The sequence below is a fragment of the Varanus komodoensis genome, unplaced genomic scaffold (assembly GCF_004798865.1).
Source record: "Varanus komodoensis strain SLA01 unplaced genomic scaffold, ASM479886v1 scaffold112, whole genome shotgun sequence".
Taxonomy (NCBI): domain Eukaryota; kingdom Metazoa; phylum Chordata; class Lepidosauria; order Squamata; family Varanidae; genus Varanus; species Varanus komodoensis.
The window spans coordinates 145267-161620 of NW_025335322.1; the positions used below are offsets into that span (position 1 = coordinate 145267).

The following is a 16354-nucleotide window of genomic DNA, read 5'->3' on the forward strand; positions in this document are numbered from 1 at the left end:
GGTCTCCTCCAAGCCGGGGCCCGCCAGGGATGTGGGGCTGCAAGTCCCACAGCTGCCACCCTCCAGAGTATCTGCAGGGTGCCAGGTTGGGACACACACCCTTGCAGACTCTGGATGCCCTTCTTTTAAGCTGGGGGGGGGGGAGGAGACAAGCAGCAGCGAACTGAAGGGGGGCAGCTGCAATGCAGCCCAAGAGCCACAGCCGCCTCCTGCCCGACACCCCCCTTCTTCAGCCCCGAATTCGGTTCAACCGACGCATCCATTCATTCTGCTTGACTGGGGCCACGGCCTCCCACATGACCAGCTGCACATCTGCGCATCCTTCACAGCCACGGAGGACAGAAAAAAACGGCACACCGACACCTGGTTACATTTGGTGACTTTTATTATTCATTTATAAGCAAAAAAAGAAAAAAATTAAGATAAAAAGAAAGAAAACCAAAATACACCTTTGAAGGTTGGTAATGGGGGAGGGGGGAGAGGTGTTCTGAGGGACGCCGAGGGAAAGGTGCAGCAGAAAATGGGAACACCAAGAACAGGCTACAGACCCGAGAAAAAGGCGGAACGGGGAGGGGGAGGAGGGCGAGGGCAGGGAAGGGTGGAATGGGACAACATCCCCACACCGGATGCAGCCTCCTTACAGATCGAGGGGGATAACCCAACACTGCTGGGGGAAGAGGGGTTTCCCCTCAGGACCAGGCCACCCACCACCCAAACGCTGGTTCACGACTCTCCTTTCTATGTACAACAGACACAACCCGCCTGCGATGAGCCGCTTGCGCACGCCATCCAGCCCATGCCCACAACACCAGAGGGTGGGGAAGAGGAATGGCAAAGGTACACTCTGACACCGAGGCCCCTCCAGGCTCTGCCAGAAGGCAGAACAGTAAGAGATGCTGCAATCCCAGGCTGGGCGGGGAAAGGGGTCCCCCGGTCCCTCTGAGGCTCCCACATGGGGGACAATGCACCCCCTCCAATTATGATTCCAGAACCAAGGGACTGAACAGAGACACCCCCCAGCCCTTGATGGGAGGGAAATCAGAGTAAAATCCGTTTGTGTTAAGAAGGCCTCCACCCCCTGAAGGGGGGGGGCGCTCCTGCGGAGTCCATCCCCCTGCCTTGTATCCAATGGGGGGGGGGCGGTGAGGTGGTGATGGTGTGAAGATGATCATTCCCCTCCTGGCTCCGTGGGAGAGGGAGGGCAGGGGGGGAACCGGGTTACATTACCTGCAAAAAATGGGGAGACAGACAAGGGTTAAGAGGGGGCTGTGTGACACCTCTCCATGCTGCAGTGGCCACACAACCACACCCTCGCCAACCCGACACAATTCTCAGCCGTCATTTCCGGTTCTGAAAACCCCACCGTTTCCTAATCCTGAGAACATGCTGAAAATCCTTTCTTGCCCTCATTTCTCTTGCATTCCCGAGCTCCAGCCCCCACACCTCCACCCAAGCTTCATCCCAAAATGTTGGAAAAGCTGGAAACAAAAATACATTTCATTTATTGAGAGCAAAGCTTGGGGCCGGGGGAGCCGTCCACCAGCAGAACTATTACGGGCACTGCGGCGTATGCGAGGAAGAGGCGTCTGGGTGTGAGAGGGCTCACATAAGGCAGGGGGCCGGCCGTGTGGCTCTGTGGCCTGGGAGAGGTCTGGGCAAACCTGGTGGGAAAGGGCGGCATATTCGCACACCAATTCGAGAGAGTCAACTGAATTTGGCCTCGGGTCTTTAGTTGGGGGAAGACAAATAGGCACAATTAGAATTAGGAACATGTGATGCTTGTTTCTTCCGCCCCAGTCTCTGCGATTTGGCCACTCACATTGTTTGGGGAGTGAAGAGGCCCGAAAGCTGGAAGCACTGGGAGGCCAACGTCTGCGAAGCCAGGTTCAGTGCTGGGCTCAGAGCTGCGGGGGCAGAGAAGAGAAGAGTTACGACTTTTAGGGCACAATGCTGAATATATTTCGACAGAAGAAAAGGCCTGCCCAATTTTTAGCCCCAACCCCTTCTGGTCAACCTGAGCAGGCAACGCTGGTCCACGTGCCAAGTTTCATGAAGAGCTAAAAGATTCCACCCATTCCATTCTGTTCCGGGGGCACTCCATTACTGGGCTGGGGGGAGGGTGCAAGGAGCAGAAAGTCTGCACCTATCCATGGAAGTTTTATAAAAAAACCAAATGCAGTTATGAAGGGGCTGGAGCGCACGCGACGCAGCGTTCCTTCCAATTCCGAAACCCTCATGAGGGACACCCCAGGGCTTGGCAAAGTCCGCTCAACCCGACCCGGTTTACCTGTCAGGGCAGCTGGATTCAGTGCTCCCAGGGGTATCGCTCCATTGAGCTGCAGGGCAGCCTGAGCTGCTGCTGTGGTTGAGAGAGGAAGCCCAGAACCTGCTGAGGGGGAAGCACAAGACACGACACTCAGGGAAGACCAGCACTTCTCCATCCAAGGGGAACGCTCCGCCCACCTCACGGAGTCACTGCCGCAGGGCTCTGTCAGACCCACGTGCCGACATGATGTCCAAATAATGATGTCCAACACGGACGTCATATAATGGCTGAAGCTCTCCCTATTTCCTGCCCCTCTACTGTGGAAGGTAACCAACACGAAGCAAGACTGTTTGACCATTACCCTGACAGGGGCTCCTTCTCCAGTAACCGAAAGACAAAGACGCAAATGTTGGGGCACACGGACTGTTCCTCCTCCCACTTCTTTTCCCCATGTAAAAGGTGCCTGGAAGAGCTTTCGTTCCGAAGGAAGTGCCAGCGCTGACTTGGACAGAGGCAAGGAGAATTATTTAGTCCATCCATTGTGGCAGCACCGATGCAAGAAATGGCTGTAACTGGCCTACGCAGGACAGATTTTCCCACACCTGAACTGGGGGTGTGCGCGCATTTCCTTCGACATTACTCACCCTGCTCATCATCGCAACCACAACCATTTTTTTCATTTGCACAGTTTAACAGTTAAAAGCCCAACTGGTTTGGGGTATGGAAGGTCTTCCTGTAAGATCCTCTTAAGAACTGAGATCCAGAGATTTTTTTGCTTTACAGCCTGCCTTTCTTTTTTTTTAAAGAACTCAAAGCAGCTTACATCCTGCACCTGCTCTCAATTTTATCCCCAGAACTGCAGCCCTGGGAGGTAGATGGGGCTGAGGGTCTAACTGGCCCAGAATTACCCAGTCGGCTCCATGGCTGAGTGGGGACTAGAACCCAGATCACCCGAGTCCAGACTCACGCTCTTAACCACCACACCACACCCTCCTCCAAGCAAGCCGCTCCACCAGGACAGCCTATCTGCAACAGGAGCACTATTCTCCTGGTGTTGCCTCTCGTTCCACGCATCTCTTCTTCCCGCCAGATAAACATACCAGACCCTGCTGCCAAGCTGAAGTCTGGATCTCCAGCTGACTCTAAAACCAGCTGGCAACAAGCACCCACAGGGATGTTTTTTGTTCTCTGTGCTGCTTTCACCTTTCTGCCACCTGGACGTTCCCGGCTGAGGCAACGGGCCCCTTCCAAGAGCCCCTCCCTCTGGTTTCCCCCAAGGAGCTCACCTTCGGCCAGTTTGGCCATGAGCTGCAGCTGGGAGCCGGTGGTGCCGAGATTCAGGGCTGCACGGTCAGGCTCGTCACCGCCATCGGGGAAGGTGATGTCGGTGGTGCCGTCCAGGCGCTCGGTGACTTGCCCCACCCGCATGGGCCGGCCGGCCAGTTCAAACCCATTCAGCTGCTCCAGGGCACGCCGGGCACACTCTGCCTCTGCAAACTGAGGGAGAGAACCGGCAGACCCTCACACAGGTGCCTCAAGAGGGAGGCACCAGGGGGAGGAGCCCCTCCACGCAAAACGGGAGGCAACGGATACCTACCGTGATAAAGCCGTAACCCTTGGACTGGCCGGTATCCTGATCGCGCATCAACACGATGCTGTCAATCTGTGCGCAAGAAAAAGGAGGTGCATGTCAGAGCGCGGTGAGGTGCACTGCATGCTCCACCCCATCACCATTTCCTTCCTTGACTGCGACCCCCAACCTTGCCAAAAGGCTCAAAGATCCCACGCAGCATCTCTTTGGTGATGTTGCAGTGAAGGGAACCAACGTAGAGCCGCATGGGGCCCCCACTGCCTTTTTGAAGGTTGTTAGCCATGGCCGCCAGCCGGTTCTTCTCCGCCTAAGGCCCAGACAAAAGGGAGAGGGAGAGGTTAGAAGCAGTTCCAGGTAGCCTGCAAGATGTTTAAGAGTATATAAGAAATGTATTGGCTGGTTTTCCAAATGTGGCTCTCTCAAGGTAGCTAGTTAAGAAATAAATCACAGCTTAAAAGCCAACCACCATAATACATGTTCTTTCGCTCCATCACACACCTGCTTATACCAGGACCTCAGCTATACATCCTTCCCTATCAAAATTCATTCTTTTCAGTACACCCTTTTATTTCTCCCCTTCTCCTCCAAATTCCACGTAGTTTCCATCATGTCTCGTACCTGTGAGGCCTGGACGATGATGGGAACACCAAGGAGACGCTGTCCGGTCAGCCCAATGGCCAAAGGTACTGACTGGATCTCACAGAACTCCACATAGGCAATGCCCTTGGAGCGACGGGAGTTTCGGTCAGAGATGATCCGTACATCACGCACCTGCCCAAGGGAGAAAACAAATTAAATGAGAGACTGCACAACTGCAAGACCCCAATAGAGAGAGGCTCGGCATCATTTTATTTTCTGCCAATACGCTTGCCGCTGGGTGAAACACGAAAGTGAAGCGAAAGCATTCAGTCTGCATCTGAAGGGGTAAATTAAGGATGGTGAACCCGCTGCTGGACCACAGCTCCCATCACTGGACTGCCTACCATGCTGGTTGGGGCCTATACAAGTCGAAGTCCAGTTTGCAGAAGGCCAGTGGTTTGACCCACTCCAAGGACTGAAAGACGCCAGCTGCTCACGGGTGAGGAGGAGGAGAATGCTACCTTGCCAACAGCGGAGAAAAAGTCCTCAAGGTCGCGCGGGCGAATGCGGGCAGCCAGCTGCATGCAGAACACTGTGCGGGCATCACGCTCCTCTGGGCTCAAGCTGCCCAAGGGCTCCCTGTGGGGACAACAGAGCTGCTCAGAGGCCGGGGGAAGGGTCTTTGCGTCCTCTCGGTCAAACAACAATCCCCCCCCACCCCTGCCCAACACAGCACTCACCGAAGGGGGCTTTTCTCTCTGTACAAGGGGCTCTTGCTGTGTCCAAACCGCCGCCTGCAGAAAAAGAAAGAGGATGCAATGCAAGGCAGCCAACGTTAACGCTGGCACAAGGAACGGCACGAGGGCAGCCAAAAGGTGTGCTGGAGCAGGTGCAAAGTTACCTGCTTGACTCCGAAGTCAAAAGGAATTGTTCCAGGTGAGGCAGGGGCCTGGATACGAGGAGCAGTGCCCTGCGCTCCAGGCTCTCCGGTGCCACCGCACCATGTGCCCACCCACTGATGCTACTGGGGAAGCGGGCTTATGAGCCGGAGTCTGAGAGCGCCCCCAGCAGGGCATTAGGACCCCTGGCGCAGCAGGTGCGGCTGAGCCTCCCGCCCAGTTCAGGCGCCGATCACCACCAGTTCAGCTCCGGGGAGGTATCGGATGACCCCTCGTCCCTCAAGAGGACCGCTGCCATGCCCCTTACCCAGGTGGTGGGGGGCTGCGGTAGCGCACTCGTTCATCCCGCCGACGCTCCCTGCTGCGGGATCTGCTGCCCCGCCTACGATCCCGGCTGCGGCTCCGGTGGCGGCTGCGGCTCCGGTGGCGGCTGCGGCGGTCCCGGCTGCGGCTGCGCCTACGATGGCGGTCTCTGTCCCGACTGCGGCTACAATGGATTCAGAGTTCCATCTTTATTAACATTTGTATAATAATGCTTTAAAGCCTCTGCTTAAAAACAATCACGACAGCAGCCCACAATTTATACCAAACAACGCAAACATTAGAACTATGTAATTTAGAGATGTGTCCTTGCACCTCTGCAAAAGCCAAGGCAGTGGGAGGCAATTGTAGGGGCTGAGCTTTGGAGGCGACACAAGAAAAAGCACGTTCTGCAACGCCTGATAAACAGGCCTTTGCTGGTCACGGTGCCCTCAAAAGGGTATCTTAGGCATATCTACTCAGGCAGGTTCCCATGGACAGCTGGACTATCGGGCTTTTTATTAAGTATTCAGCTTTAAAGGTTTAAACCAGCACCTGAAGTTGGACATGGAAACTACTGGCAAGCAGTACAGGTCTTTCAAAACAGGTGTAATATTGTCTCCCCCCTCGTGCAGTGAGTGGAGCATCCCAACACCCTTCAAGGACCGCCTCAGGTAGGGCACTCAGCCACTGCTGAACCCTAATGTTTAGAATCAGAGAGGAATACAAGCTGCACTGGGGAGAAGGGGAACGCTGCCTTGGGCCACACCTCCCTTTTAGAGCAGGTGTGGACAACCGGTTCCTGCTGAAGGCCATGTTCCCTCAAGGTAACCATTTCTAAATAGGTAGCTATGTTATTAAAAGCAAGAGCCTTTTTAATATGCTTTTAAATATACTAAAAAGTAACAATTTTAAGTCATAGGTATGAACTGCAGGCCTGGGGCCAAACCCAGTCTTCCAGGCCCCCCCACTTAGCTCTGCCCCATTCCCACAGCCTCACTCCCTTTCCCAAACCATCAACTGAGTGGCAATTTCCAGGCTTTAGGTGAGTCCCCCCTCCCCATCCTAAGAGGTTGAAATTCCTTTCCTGAGGCTTAGTGACAGGAAGAGAGTGAAGCCACAAGGTTCTGGTACTTCTGACCCCAGCTCCTTTGGCTGCCCTGCCTTAAGGCACCACAGGGGTCTTTTCCTTGAATTCCCACATGCATAATGTCAAGGGCTGCATGTTGGTGATGCACAACGCCAGACCCAAGAGTGCATGGGCTATCCCCTCTTCTTGCCAGGAAAAGGTTCCACTACTTGCTGATTGCATGGAGAGGGCTTCTGAAATTAGCCAAAGGACAAAGGGTACCTGCTCAAGAGTTACAGGGTCCCTAACCTAGCATATTACAGGGTCACAAGGCATGGTTAAGCAAGCTGGGGGGGAGTAACCAGCTCCCCACAGAGTAACTGGAAGTAAAACTTAAGAAGGGAAGCAGGGAAGGCATAAAAAGCCTTCACCCAACTACACCGATGGTCAGCGATGGCAGCTGTGGACCAACCCTGGACCATGAACAGCCTGGAGCGAGTCCAGCAATCTCTCTCTTGCTGGTTCAACACTGCATTTGCTACTCTTCTAAAGAAAGGGGACCCAGAATGAAACCGAGACAGGCGAAGTAAACCATATGAACGAAGAGGCAACTAACGCACACACCGGTGCTAGTCCACAGGTCCCATGTGATTCAGTCCCAACCAAAATTCCCAAATCCGGCCGAAATTATGAGAGAAAGTTCTGGGCACACAACACGGGCGGATCTGCTGCGTGGCAAGTTGCCTTCCTCCCGATTCCCTTTGGCTGCCCTCAGATAGACAGGCGGCAGCACGCTGCCAGGAGCGTCTTCCCACGCCAATTAGTACCGCAAAGGAGACGAGCCCTCCGCCCCCGGTTTTGCCCCCTGCCCCAGCCTGGCTGCCGACCCATCTACTTCACCTGCACAACCAGCCCTACCTATGCCTGTGGTCACGGCTCCTGCTACGACTCCTGCTCCTCTTCTTTTTGCTGCTGTCAGGAAAGAGAGAGATGAGAAATGTGCTGGAGGAAGGAGGGGGAAGGTGATGCCAGAGGGAGCCGCTGACTCACCTGCTGCTTTCCCCACTGCTGCTGGGGGCACTGTCTTTCTTTACTTCTTTTCCTTGCTCCTCCTGAGGTGGCTGGGGAAAAGGGTCGGAAGGAAGGAGGTCAGTGTGCGGCCCACCCCTGCCTGCCTCCCTCTCCGTCTCGAAGGCTCTCCCCTTTCTGCGTCTCCTCCCCATCTCCCGATCGATCGCTTTCATACGTTACCTGTGCTGTGGGGGGATCAGCCGGTGGCTTTGAGGGTCCTGGCTGGGCCTGGAGCAAACACAGGAGGGGTGGGCCCAGCAGGAAAGGGTCACTGAGAAACACAGGGAGAGGGGGCACACAGACTCTGCAATCCTCACCCCACTTCAACTAAGGTCATTTCCCCATCATACTGCTAAGTATCCTTCTGAGATGGGGTAGTACACGTGAAGAAACTGGAGGAACGACTAAAAGTCCAACTAAGAAAGTCAGGTATTTTAGGAGGAGAACAAAGTCCAGTGGAGCAGGCCAGGATGCCAACCAAGCTTCACCTTTAAAAAAAGCTTGTCACTGTTTTGCCCAGTTAAGGTGGATAGAAGGAATTTCACATTACAGGTATGGGACACAATACTAGTATCTCCCTGCCCAGTTAATGCTTGAATAGTTGTTCAAGAGCCATGAATGTGAACCGTTAAATCATTTTGGAATATCCTTAACTATGAGACAGAACTGTAATTCTTATTTAGTATCTATATTTCTCCTACTGACCACCTTAATGGTTGAAACTCCTTTGGGAATAGGTACTGCAAAGTACACAGAATACAAGCGTTTCTTAATAATGTTTATGTAGTGCCAGAGATCTTGATCACTTACCTTTTTAATTGTCAAATTATTCTAAAGACAACTTACATATTCATAAAATTATTCTATATTTTGATGCATACACAAGTCATTTCCTAACTTCATTTTTGCTTAAGGACTGGGAAATATTTATTCTCTTCTTTGTGCACATGCTTACAAATCCCCTCACCATTAGTTATGCTAATAAGGCTGATGGTGTTGCGCCTGTTCAGATATTTTGGGCTACAAGTTGTCCATCCTGTCTTGCTGTACAAAAAAAGCAAAGTTTTAGCCACTATTTAGTTTGCTGAAAATACCAGTTAAGAGTTAACTGAGAGAACTCAGTATTTCTTCAATTGTCAAAATAACATTTTGTGGACACATTTCCCCAGAAAATATTCTGATTTCTAAGACAAAAATACTGCAATTGTAGCATCTTACTAGATGTGTTCCAACTCACAAATATATATCCCCAGTTACAGAATTTTCACCTCGGTATCAAGGAATGGGTGAGGGCTTTTGGATTTGAACTGCATGGACCTAGGTTCCTTGGAGATTCCTTTGCCACGGCGGCAATTACAGCTTTAACTGACCTGCACAACAAATACCAGGCAAGAGGGTGGGGTGGGGGGCACCGGCAAAGTCATAGCTCTATTTTACATGAGACTTGCTTCCCAGGAACAGAATTTGAAGCACTTTAGATTAACCCTGAAAGGGGTCTCTCCAGCCAGTACACACTCTTGGCATACTTTACGCTGCTGCAAAGTTTGCATGTTATCTGGGAGGAACAGGAGACTGGTCTAGGGCTTGTGTGGGGAGTGGAGAAGACCGAACTACTGGCTAACAGAAATGAAGAACTAAAACAAGCAATGAAGAACTAAAACAAGCAACTGAACTCTACTGATCCATAAAGCCTGTCCCAGAATGTTCCTGATTATCATTTAGGCTATGAAGGCTAAAACATTTGTATCTTATGCTTATAGCAGTGTCCCAGGGTTCTAGACAAAATACCGCATTATGCATTCTTGGTAGCATGGCAGGAAATACTTCTCTACAGGCTGGGCCTGCTGCTGGCTTCAAGATTCCAGTCCTCACCTCCTCTTTCTTGTAAGGAGCCTCCAGCATGGCTTCTATCACAATATCAAAGTCATCTGAGGCCATGCCGTCCTCATGGCTCTGTAAGGAAGAAAAACAAAAGACTTAGATTACAAAGAATCCTTACACAAGGGCCAACACCACCACCATCCCAGTGGAAGAGAGAAGGTGGTGAGAGTGGATACTCACTGGGTCCTGGGATGGATTGGGGAACGCCGGATCCATGGCTGGCCCAAGTGGGTGGGCTCCCCACCACCCCGAGACACAGGAACGGCTACTGCAGATGGGTTTCTAGCAGGCCAAGAATTCAGTCACAGCCTGGAAAAGAGAGGCGTGTTACTGAAACTGGAAAAAAAGGCTACGTAGGAAGGGTGAGGACCACACATGTTGCTTGGATACGGTTCATTCTAGATTGCAGAACAGAGTTGCATTCTAGAACCTAACCTGCCAGTCTGGAAACCAACCAGTAAACTATGGAATTCTGAAAGAGCAACAAACAAGCATGAAAAAGCCTTTCAAGCTGCATTCCAGCCAGCTGCACAACTAAGGTCCTATGACAACCTGCCCTTCCCTCTTCACCTGTTCTACAATTTATCCTAAGAAATTTTCCCTCTACTCACAGAACTATCAGAACATGCCTCAGAGTCTAGAATAAACTGACCTCTACTTGTCCCACTAGATTACGGTGCACTTCTAAAATACTGATTGCTTTGGGAACGGAACAGGAGGGAGAAAAAGACAAAGACATTCGGTTTGACAAGTTTTTAAGTCAACGGACTGGGAAAGCAAGACTGAGACAACATTTTCAGGTGAGGAAAGGCTACACTGACAGGCTGGATGTCCACATGGTGGGCATGTCATGAGTGGAGCCGGCTGGTGCTGGAGGTCAGACTAGATGGCCCGGGAGACCCCTTCTGACTCGCTCTGTTTCTATATTTCTGTGTTTTACTTTTAACTCACTTGTGCTTATTTCTATGGGACTCTGCTGACGCCTGCACTCATTAGACATGACCCTTTGTACACTTATCTGGAAGAAGCCCCACGGACTTCAAAAAAATGATTCCAAGCAAACTTCTACAGACAAGCTTTTAGCAGAACAGGACTGGCACTGCCTATTTCCCTACAACAGTGGTTAGCTGGAAGTTAGCTCTCCAGACTTAGAAGTCCCTGACTGTACAGCCAATGGTCCACTGAATTCCAACATGTCAGGAAAACTACTTTCTGCCTGCCCCCGTTCTACAAACAGGAAGATTTCACAGGCAGTATAAAATTTTACACTGATTCTCGTCAAAGCATTGTAGCAGTTGAGATTCCCTCCCAACAGGAGTGTTTCTCAACCCTTCTGAACTTCAGCAGTCTCCTAAACTTACTCAAGTCATCTAAATTGCTCATCAGCAACCATTTCTTCACCAAGTGAGCATTAGGAAGCTCTGTATGTGGCCTCATGTATGTCAGGAGTGTAAAGATCTTGACACCAAGGTATTAATCCAAAACTGACATTAGAAGGACCAGAAGTGGGCATCTCAAACTCCCTAGAGAAGCCAGCCAGGACAAAGGATATGAAAGGGGGAAGTGCTGTGGCCAGAAGCTCTTGTGCCTTTCTTTGACACAGTTTTTACAGTTAGCAGTACAATAAGGAGCTGCAACATTGACCTTCTATTGTTGGTTCTAACTGCTACCCAGTCCCCTTCCTCCCTTGAACTTCCCTTTGAAATTGTGAACGGCTACCCTAAGAGATCTGATAATAGAACCAGGTATGCTTAAGATTAAGAACCACCTGCTTCTTTCAGATGTAATTAATATAGTTGCAAAAATGATGGATGGTAACACACAGCCTGTAAATATGAGGTGATAATTATTATTTCATTTCTATGCTACCACATAGCCACAGCTCTCTGGGGAGTTTATAACTGTCTAGGAGATGTTTTACTCTGAAATTCTCAAGTACATGTATGGGAAGGAAACCACTCTACAGCACTCTTTAAAGACATCAGAGTTCGCAGTTCTTGCCTCTGGGCAACTGAATTTACAGTATTATCCCCAAGAGGCCCCAGCACACCACACTTCTGTCTTGGGACTTCCCGAGAACTGTTGCTCCAACAAAAGGACTGAGCCACTTACTCTAGTCTAGCACAACAGTGGAAAATTTCTTGGGACACAGAAGAATATTTAACTGAGCAAGCACTTTCCACTGAATTATCCAGGCAATGGATATGTGAAGACATGGAAAAATACCGGGTGTAAAACAACCTTTCCCCCACCCTATTCCCTGCAAAAGATAGTCATCCTTGAGGGGAAAAGGTTTTTTTTTTTTTAATTCTTCCCAGGCCTTCACACTTCTGAAAACCAGAAAGACCAAGTGGCATGTATTGGAAAGCCCTGTGCAAGAAACTCCTTGCTCTCTCTGTAGAAGCTCCTACCATTTCTTGCAGGAAAGGCAGCTTTGAAAGAACAGACTTTCTACTGAAGAATTAAAAGTGCCAGGCACAATTGACCAAAACTCATAGCTCCTACATAACTCCATAACTTGTACTCCAGTGCAAACCTCCTGCCAACCCCACCACAAATGTAGGACAGCATCCTTAGCTTCTACTTGCTTAAATCATATGAACTCTGGGAAACTGAAAAAAATGCCAAGTAGACTGCACATTAAGTGAATGCATGTGTATTTGCCTAGGATTTGGGCTCCCTTATAACAAACAGCCTTTTGAAATGTGTCTAGTCTTAATAAAAGCTCATGGAGTAATATCTGGATACTGCTGTACCCAGGTGGGGCAACACATTTAGCTATCTTAGACCAATGTTCCAGGCATCCATGGCACAATTTTTTAATTATTCTAGCAAGGCCAAGATTCAGAGTTGCCAAGTTCTATGCTACAGAATAAATAGCGGAAGCTACAATATGATTGCACTAGTCTGCACTGCAGAAAGCTAGCACTGTAAAATTAGAATAACGGATCTAACCAACTTTTACTGGGAATTCAACTGGACCCATGGGATCTTCCAATCTTCATAATGTTGGAAGCAGGACTGGGGAACCCACAGCCATCAGATATTGTTGGATTAACTTTCCTGCCATCCATGAACATGTTGACTGTAGCAGGTAAGAGCTAGGAGTATAACATCCAAAGGGCCAAAGGTTCTCCACCTTCCCTAAGCAGATGCAATGTTTAAATGTCTTTATCAAGATGACTGACCCTCCAAGCTTAAAGGGTTGTTCCCTCCCTAGACACTCTTTGCTCCTTATTTTAGAACATCCACTTTGAACCAAATCAACTGCAGCTTTAATGCTTCATAATCAAATATTCCAGCTTGCATGTTTTCTACTTGGAAATCCACCAGTAGCTTCATAGAAGGCATATACCTGCAGCTCCAAATGCATTGCCTCATATGAATATTCCTAAATTACCTCCCCACAACCTAGTGCTACCCAAAAATGTTAGCTGGCAACACCAGGAGTTGTAGTTCAGAGCATGTACAGTGGCAGACTGAGAAAGGCTACTCTACAGAAGCCACATGGACTATTAGAGCACTTAGTGGATAGTCCTGAGTCCCCTTAGTAACGAAACAAGACACACTTCTCTTCTCATCCTCATTTGTTTACTAGATTTACTTGTTCTGGGAAGTTACGTATGCAGTTGGATATAGCTTATTTGTGTCCCCAATGCAGTGCCCAACCAGATGCATAGGACTGCAAATCCCAGTATTCCTGACCTGTGGTCACATTGACTAAGACTTAACGAAGTGATATTCAACACATCAACATGGTAAAGGATTGAGGAAGGCTGTCCTATATGTTTCCTTAGTTTTAGACTTTCTCTCATGTAATTCTGAAACTTTCCGGAGTCCCATCCACCCAATCTAAAGGCAGGCACCTTTCGCACTGCTCCGACACTCTTTCCTAAAGCGATCTTTCCAGGGAACTCCAGCCACTACCCAGGCCTTTTCTTAATAGATCACATACTCCTCACAGATCACTTAATACGCTCTTATCATCTGCTCCTCTCAAACATGAAAATTAAACCAAACACAGAAACTTGCTCACAACCGTAAGTTGCCAGGGTACACAAAGTGGGGGGTTTTTCCAATCCAAGTTCCTATTCGCAAGGACGCAAGCAGAGAAATGGCAATTTCTGCACTTTAAGATCGCAATCCAACACGCATTCCCCGTAAAGTAAACCCCAGTAAATGAAGCAGGCTCTCCTCTGAGTAAACGTACGCAGGCCTAACGCCAAAGAAGAAAGGAAGCTCAACAGGATAGGATGCCATCTTGTACCTGAGGTATCCAGGCCTCCCAGTCTCCCGCTTCCCATTCACTTTCGCCACAGCACCGCCTTATGTCCTGCTTTCTGCCTACAGCAGCTCTCGAAGCGTCTCCCACGTATTGTAACACACGTTGTATACACAAAGGAGACACTAGACAGTGGTACGTCTGAAGCGCTCTCGAGTTTCCTGGAACTCCAAGTCACAACTCGCTCCCGGCAAAAGGATCAACCTCGCCGCCCGCGTCATACCCAGCGCACGCAATCGCGGAGAGGAAATAGCACGGCTGGCTAGCGCTCTCATGGCGCACACACCGCCATGTTCGGCAAACCCGGCTCTCGCCTCCGAGGCACCATCTTGTTACCTGCGCCCCCCCGCCCCCATATCGCCTACCTGGCCTCCGCCCCCCTCCCCCACCCCTGCGGGGAGGAAAAGAGAAGCCACCCGAGAGGTGAGGCCACGCCCCCGCCGGAGCCCCGCCCCTCGCCCCCTCCCGGCAGCTGCTCTGGCGCGATTCGCGCTCCCCCCGTTCTCTCCTCAGAACCGTGGGAGTTCTAGAAACCCGTCCGGCTGACGTCACCGCCGCGGTCGTGACGCCACAGCCACCGCCGCTACCCGTTCAGCGGCTCCGAGCCCCGCTTCAGGCCTCTTCCTCGAAGTCACTCGCTCGCTCACCCACCTCCCCCTCCCTTTTGGCCGTTAGATCCCGGCAATCTTTCGGCCCGGGTCGGCTCCGAGTCTTTCGGTTTCTCCTCAGACGCGGCCGCAACAGCAGCAGCAGCACCAGCGATGCTAAGATGGCGGCGGACACTTCTCCCTCCAGAACCTTCCCCCTCCCTTCTCCTTCTCCTCGCGGGGGGGCCGTGGTGCGCAGGCGCGCGTCTTTGACACTATTGATTGGCTAAGAGGGGAGGAGGAAGAACGAGACGTGTGGAGGGGAGGGAGAAAAGTTGGATGGTAATTGGCCCGGCTGCGGCGAGAAGGCGGTATTTCCATCTGTGACGGCGATGCTGATTCGATAATGGCTCAGAAAGACGTGGGTTGGGTTTTCCTATCTTTCCGCCAACCCCCACTTCTCGGCTCAAGTGAAACCAACGCTTGTAAGTTGAAGGAGGGTTAAAGGCGGGATCTACTTACAGTTGATTGGCCAAACGAATGGAAGAACAGTTAGAGCGAAGACCGATTGGATAGAAGAGTGGAAAAAAATCCCAGCGGCCTTGTTCACAACGCCGATCTTTATTGGCGAATGCTACTGAGGGGCAGAGCAAAGCTCCGCCAATCAACATTTCAATTCACGAAAGCACGGCCAGCCTCCTTCGCTGATTGGACAAGATAGTCAGGCGGCAACCGAAATCCTGATTGGTTGCCTCGCCGCCGCGGCTGTTGTTGTTGTTGTTGTGGCAGGGCGTTTTTTCAGGCAGGTGGTCGAAGGTCACCAAACTCGCTTGCCGAAAGGGGGCGGCGACTGCGCAGTTTCCATAGCAACAGCGGCCGAGCTCGCTGGGCTCTTACGGCCCAATGGCTGCCGCAGGAGCCAATCGCCCGCCCCGCGCAAGGCGAGCCCGCCCCTCCCGGCGGCGCCTGTGCTTCAAGATGGCTTCCCTCATGCCAACCCCTCCAAGCCCAACGTCGGGGGCACTAACGGGCAGCCGCCTCCCCCGCCGCTTCCAGGCAGGAGGAGTCCCAGTTCCTACTGGGAGAAGCTGGGGATTGAACCTCGGCCACTCTGTGTCTAGGCAAGCTGCACACCTTGGGCAGCATTTGCTCCACCTGCAAACCTTTGTTTCAGCCACTGGGATATTTATTTATTTATTTATAACATTTTTATGCCACACCCGTCGCCGAAGCCTCGGGGCGGCTTACAACAGATGATACATTGTCATCTGCTCTTCATTGGTCACAGTCCTGTTGGCTCACTCATTTCCCCCTCGTGTACAGGAATCTGGTATTTGTTGCTTTGAGCGAATCTCTGCAAAGCCCATTGTTTCAGTCTTCTCCAACCTGGTGCCCTGCAGAATGTTACGGTTGCCTGTAGGGGGGAGGCAGAGCATGTGGAAGGCTGCATGAAACGTTTGACCCTTGTTGTGTGACACCTACAGTCAGAAGGGGTTAGGGAATGCAACAACCGTCCAACAACTGTGGATCAGGGCAAAGGTCCAGCACAAGTGCACTTCTGGCACAAATAGGGTCTTGGAATTGTGAACCTCTTTTTCAGCCCCCACATCCAATACTCAACAGGAGCAGCAAATGCCTTTCAACCCAAGGACTGAGTTCCCTTTTGGAGACGCTCTGGTGCGCCACAGTCCATAGAGGGGAGAAAAAGGGTGCAGCCCAAACTACCAAGAACAAGCTTTTTTTTTCACGTCAAGCTTACTGACAGTAACTAATTGGATGTGGCGACGAACTTTCTTAAAAGCCAGGAAACCATTTGAGAAGTGGTAGTT

General features: G+C 51.0%; 1 protein-coding gene across 7 annotated transcripts; it reads right to left on the reverse strand.

Annotated features, from left to right (window-relative positions):
* Positions 1–362: 362 nt before the first annotated feature.
* Positions 363–14744, reverse strand: RBM23 (RNA binding motif protein 23). Of its 7 annotated transcripts, none has more exons than XM_044420916.1 (16): positions 14590–14744; positions 9837–9965; positions 9648–9728; positions 7956–8003; positions 7755–7825; positions 7623–7676; positions 5643–5822; positions 5177–5230; positions 4958–5075; positions 4476–4628; positions 4027–4164; positions 3864–3929; positions 3553–3763; positions 2288–2386; positions 1820–1904; positions 363–1227 (listed from the first exon to the last, which is right to left on the reverse strand). In XM_044420916.1, the coding sequence occupies exons 2-16, from the start codon at positions 9870–9872 to the stop codon at positions 1224–1226; spliced, it is 1398 nt and encodes a 465-aa protein (XP_044276851.1). In that variant the 5' UTR covers positions 9873–9965; positions 14590–14744; the 3' UTR covers positions 363–1223. The 7 variants fall into 7 exon arrangements, with proteins under 7 accessions (XP_044276851.1, XP_044276852.1, XP_044276849.1 ...); XM_044420917.1 differs by having other exon boundaries at positions 2288–2389; positions 7623–7673; positions 14590–14743; XM_044420914.1 differs by having other exon boundaries at positions 2288–2389; positions 14590–14743.
* Between the last annotated feature and the right edge of the window lie 1610 nt (positions 14745–16354).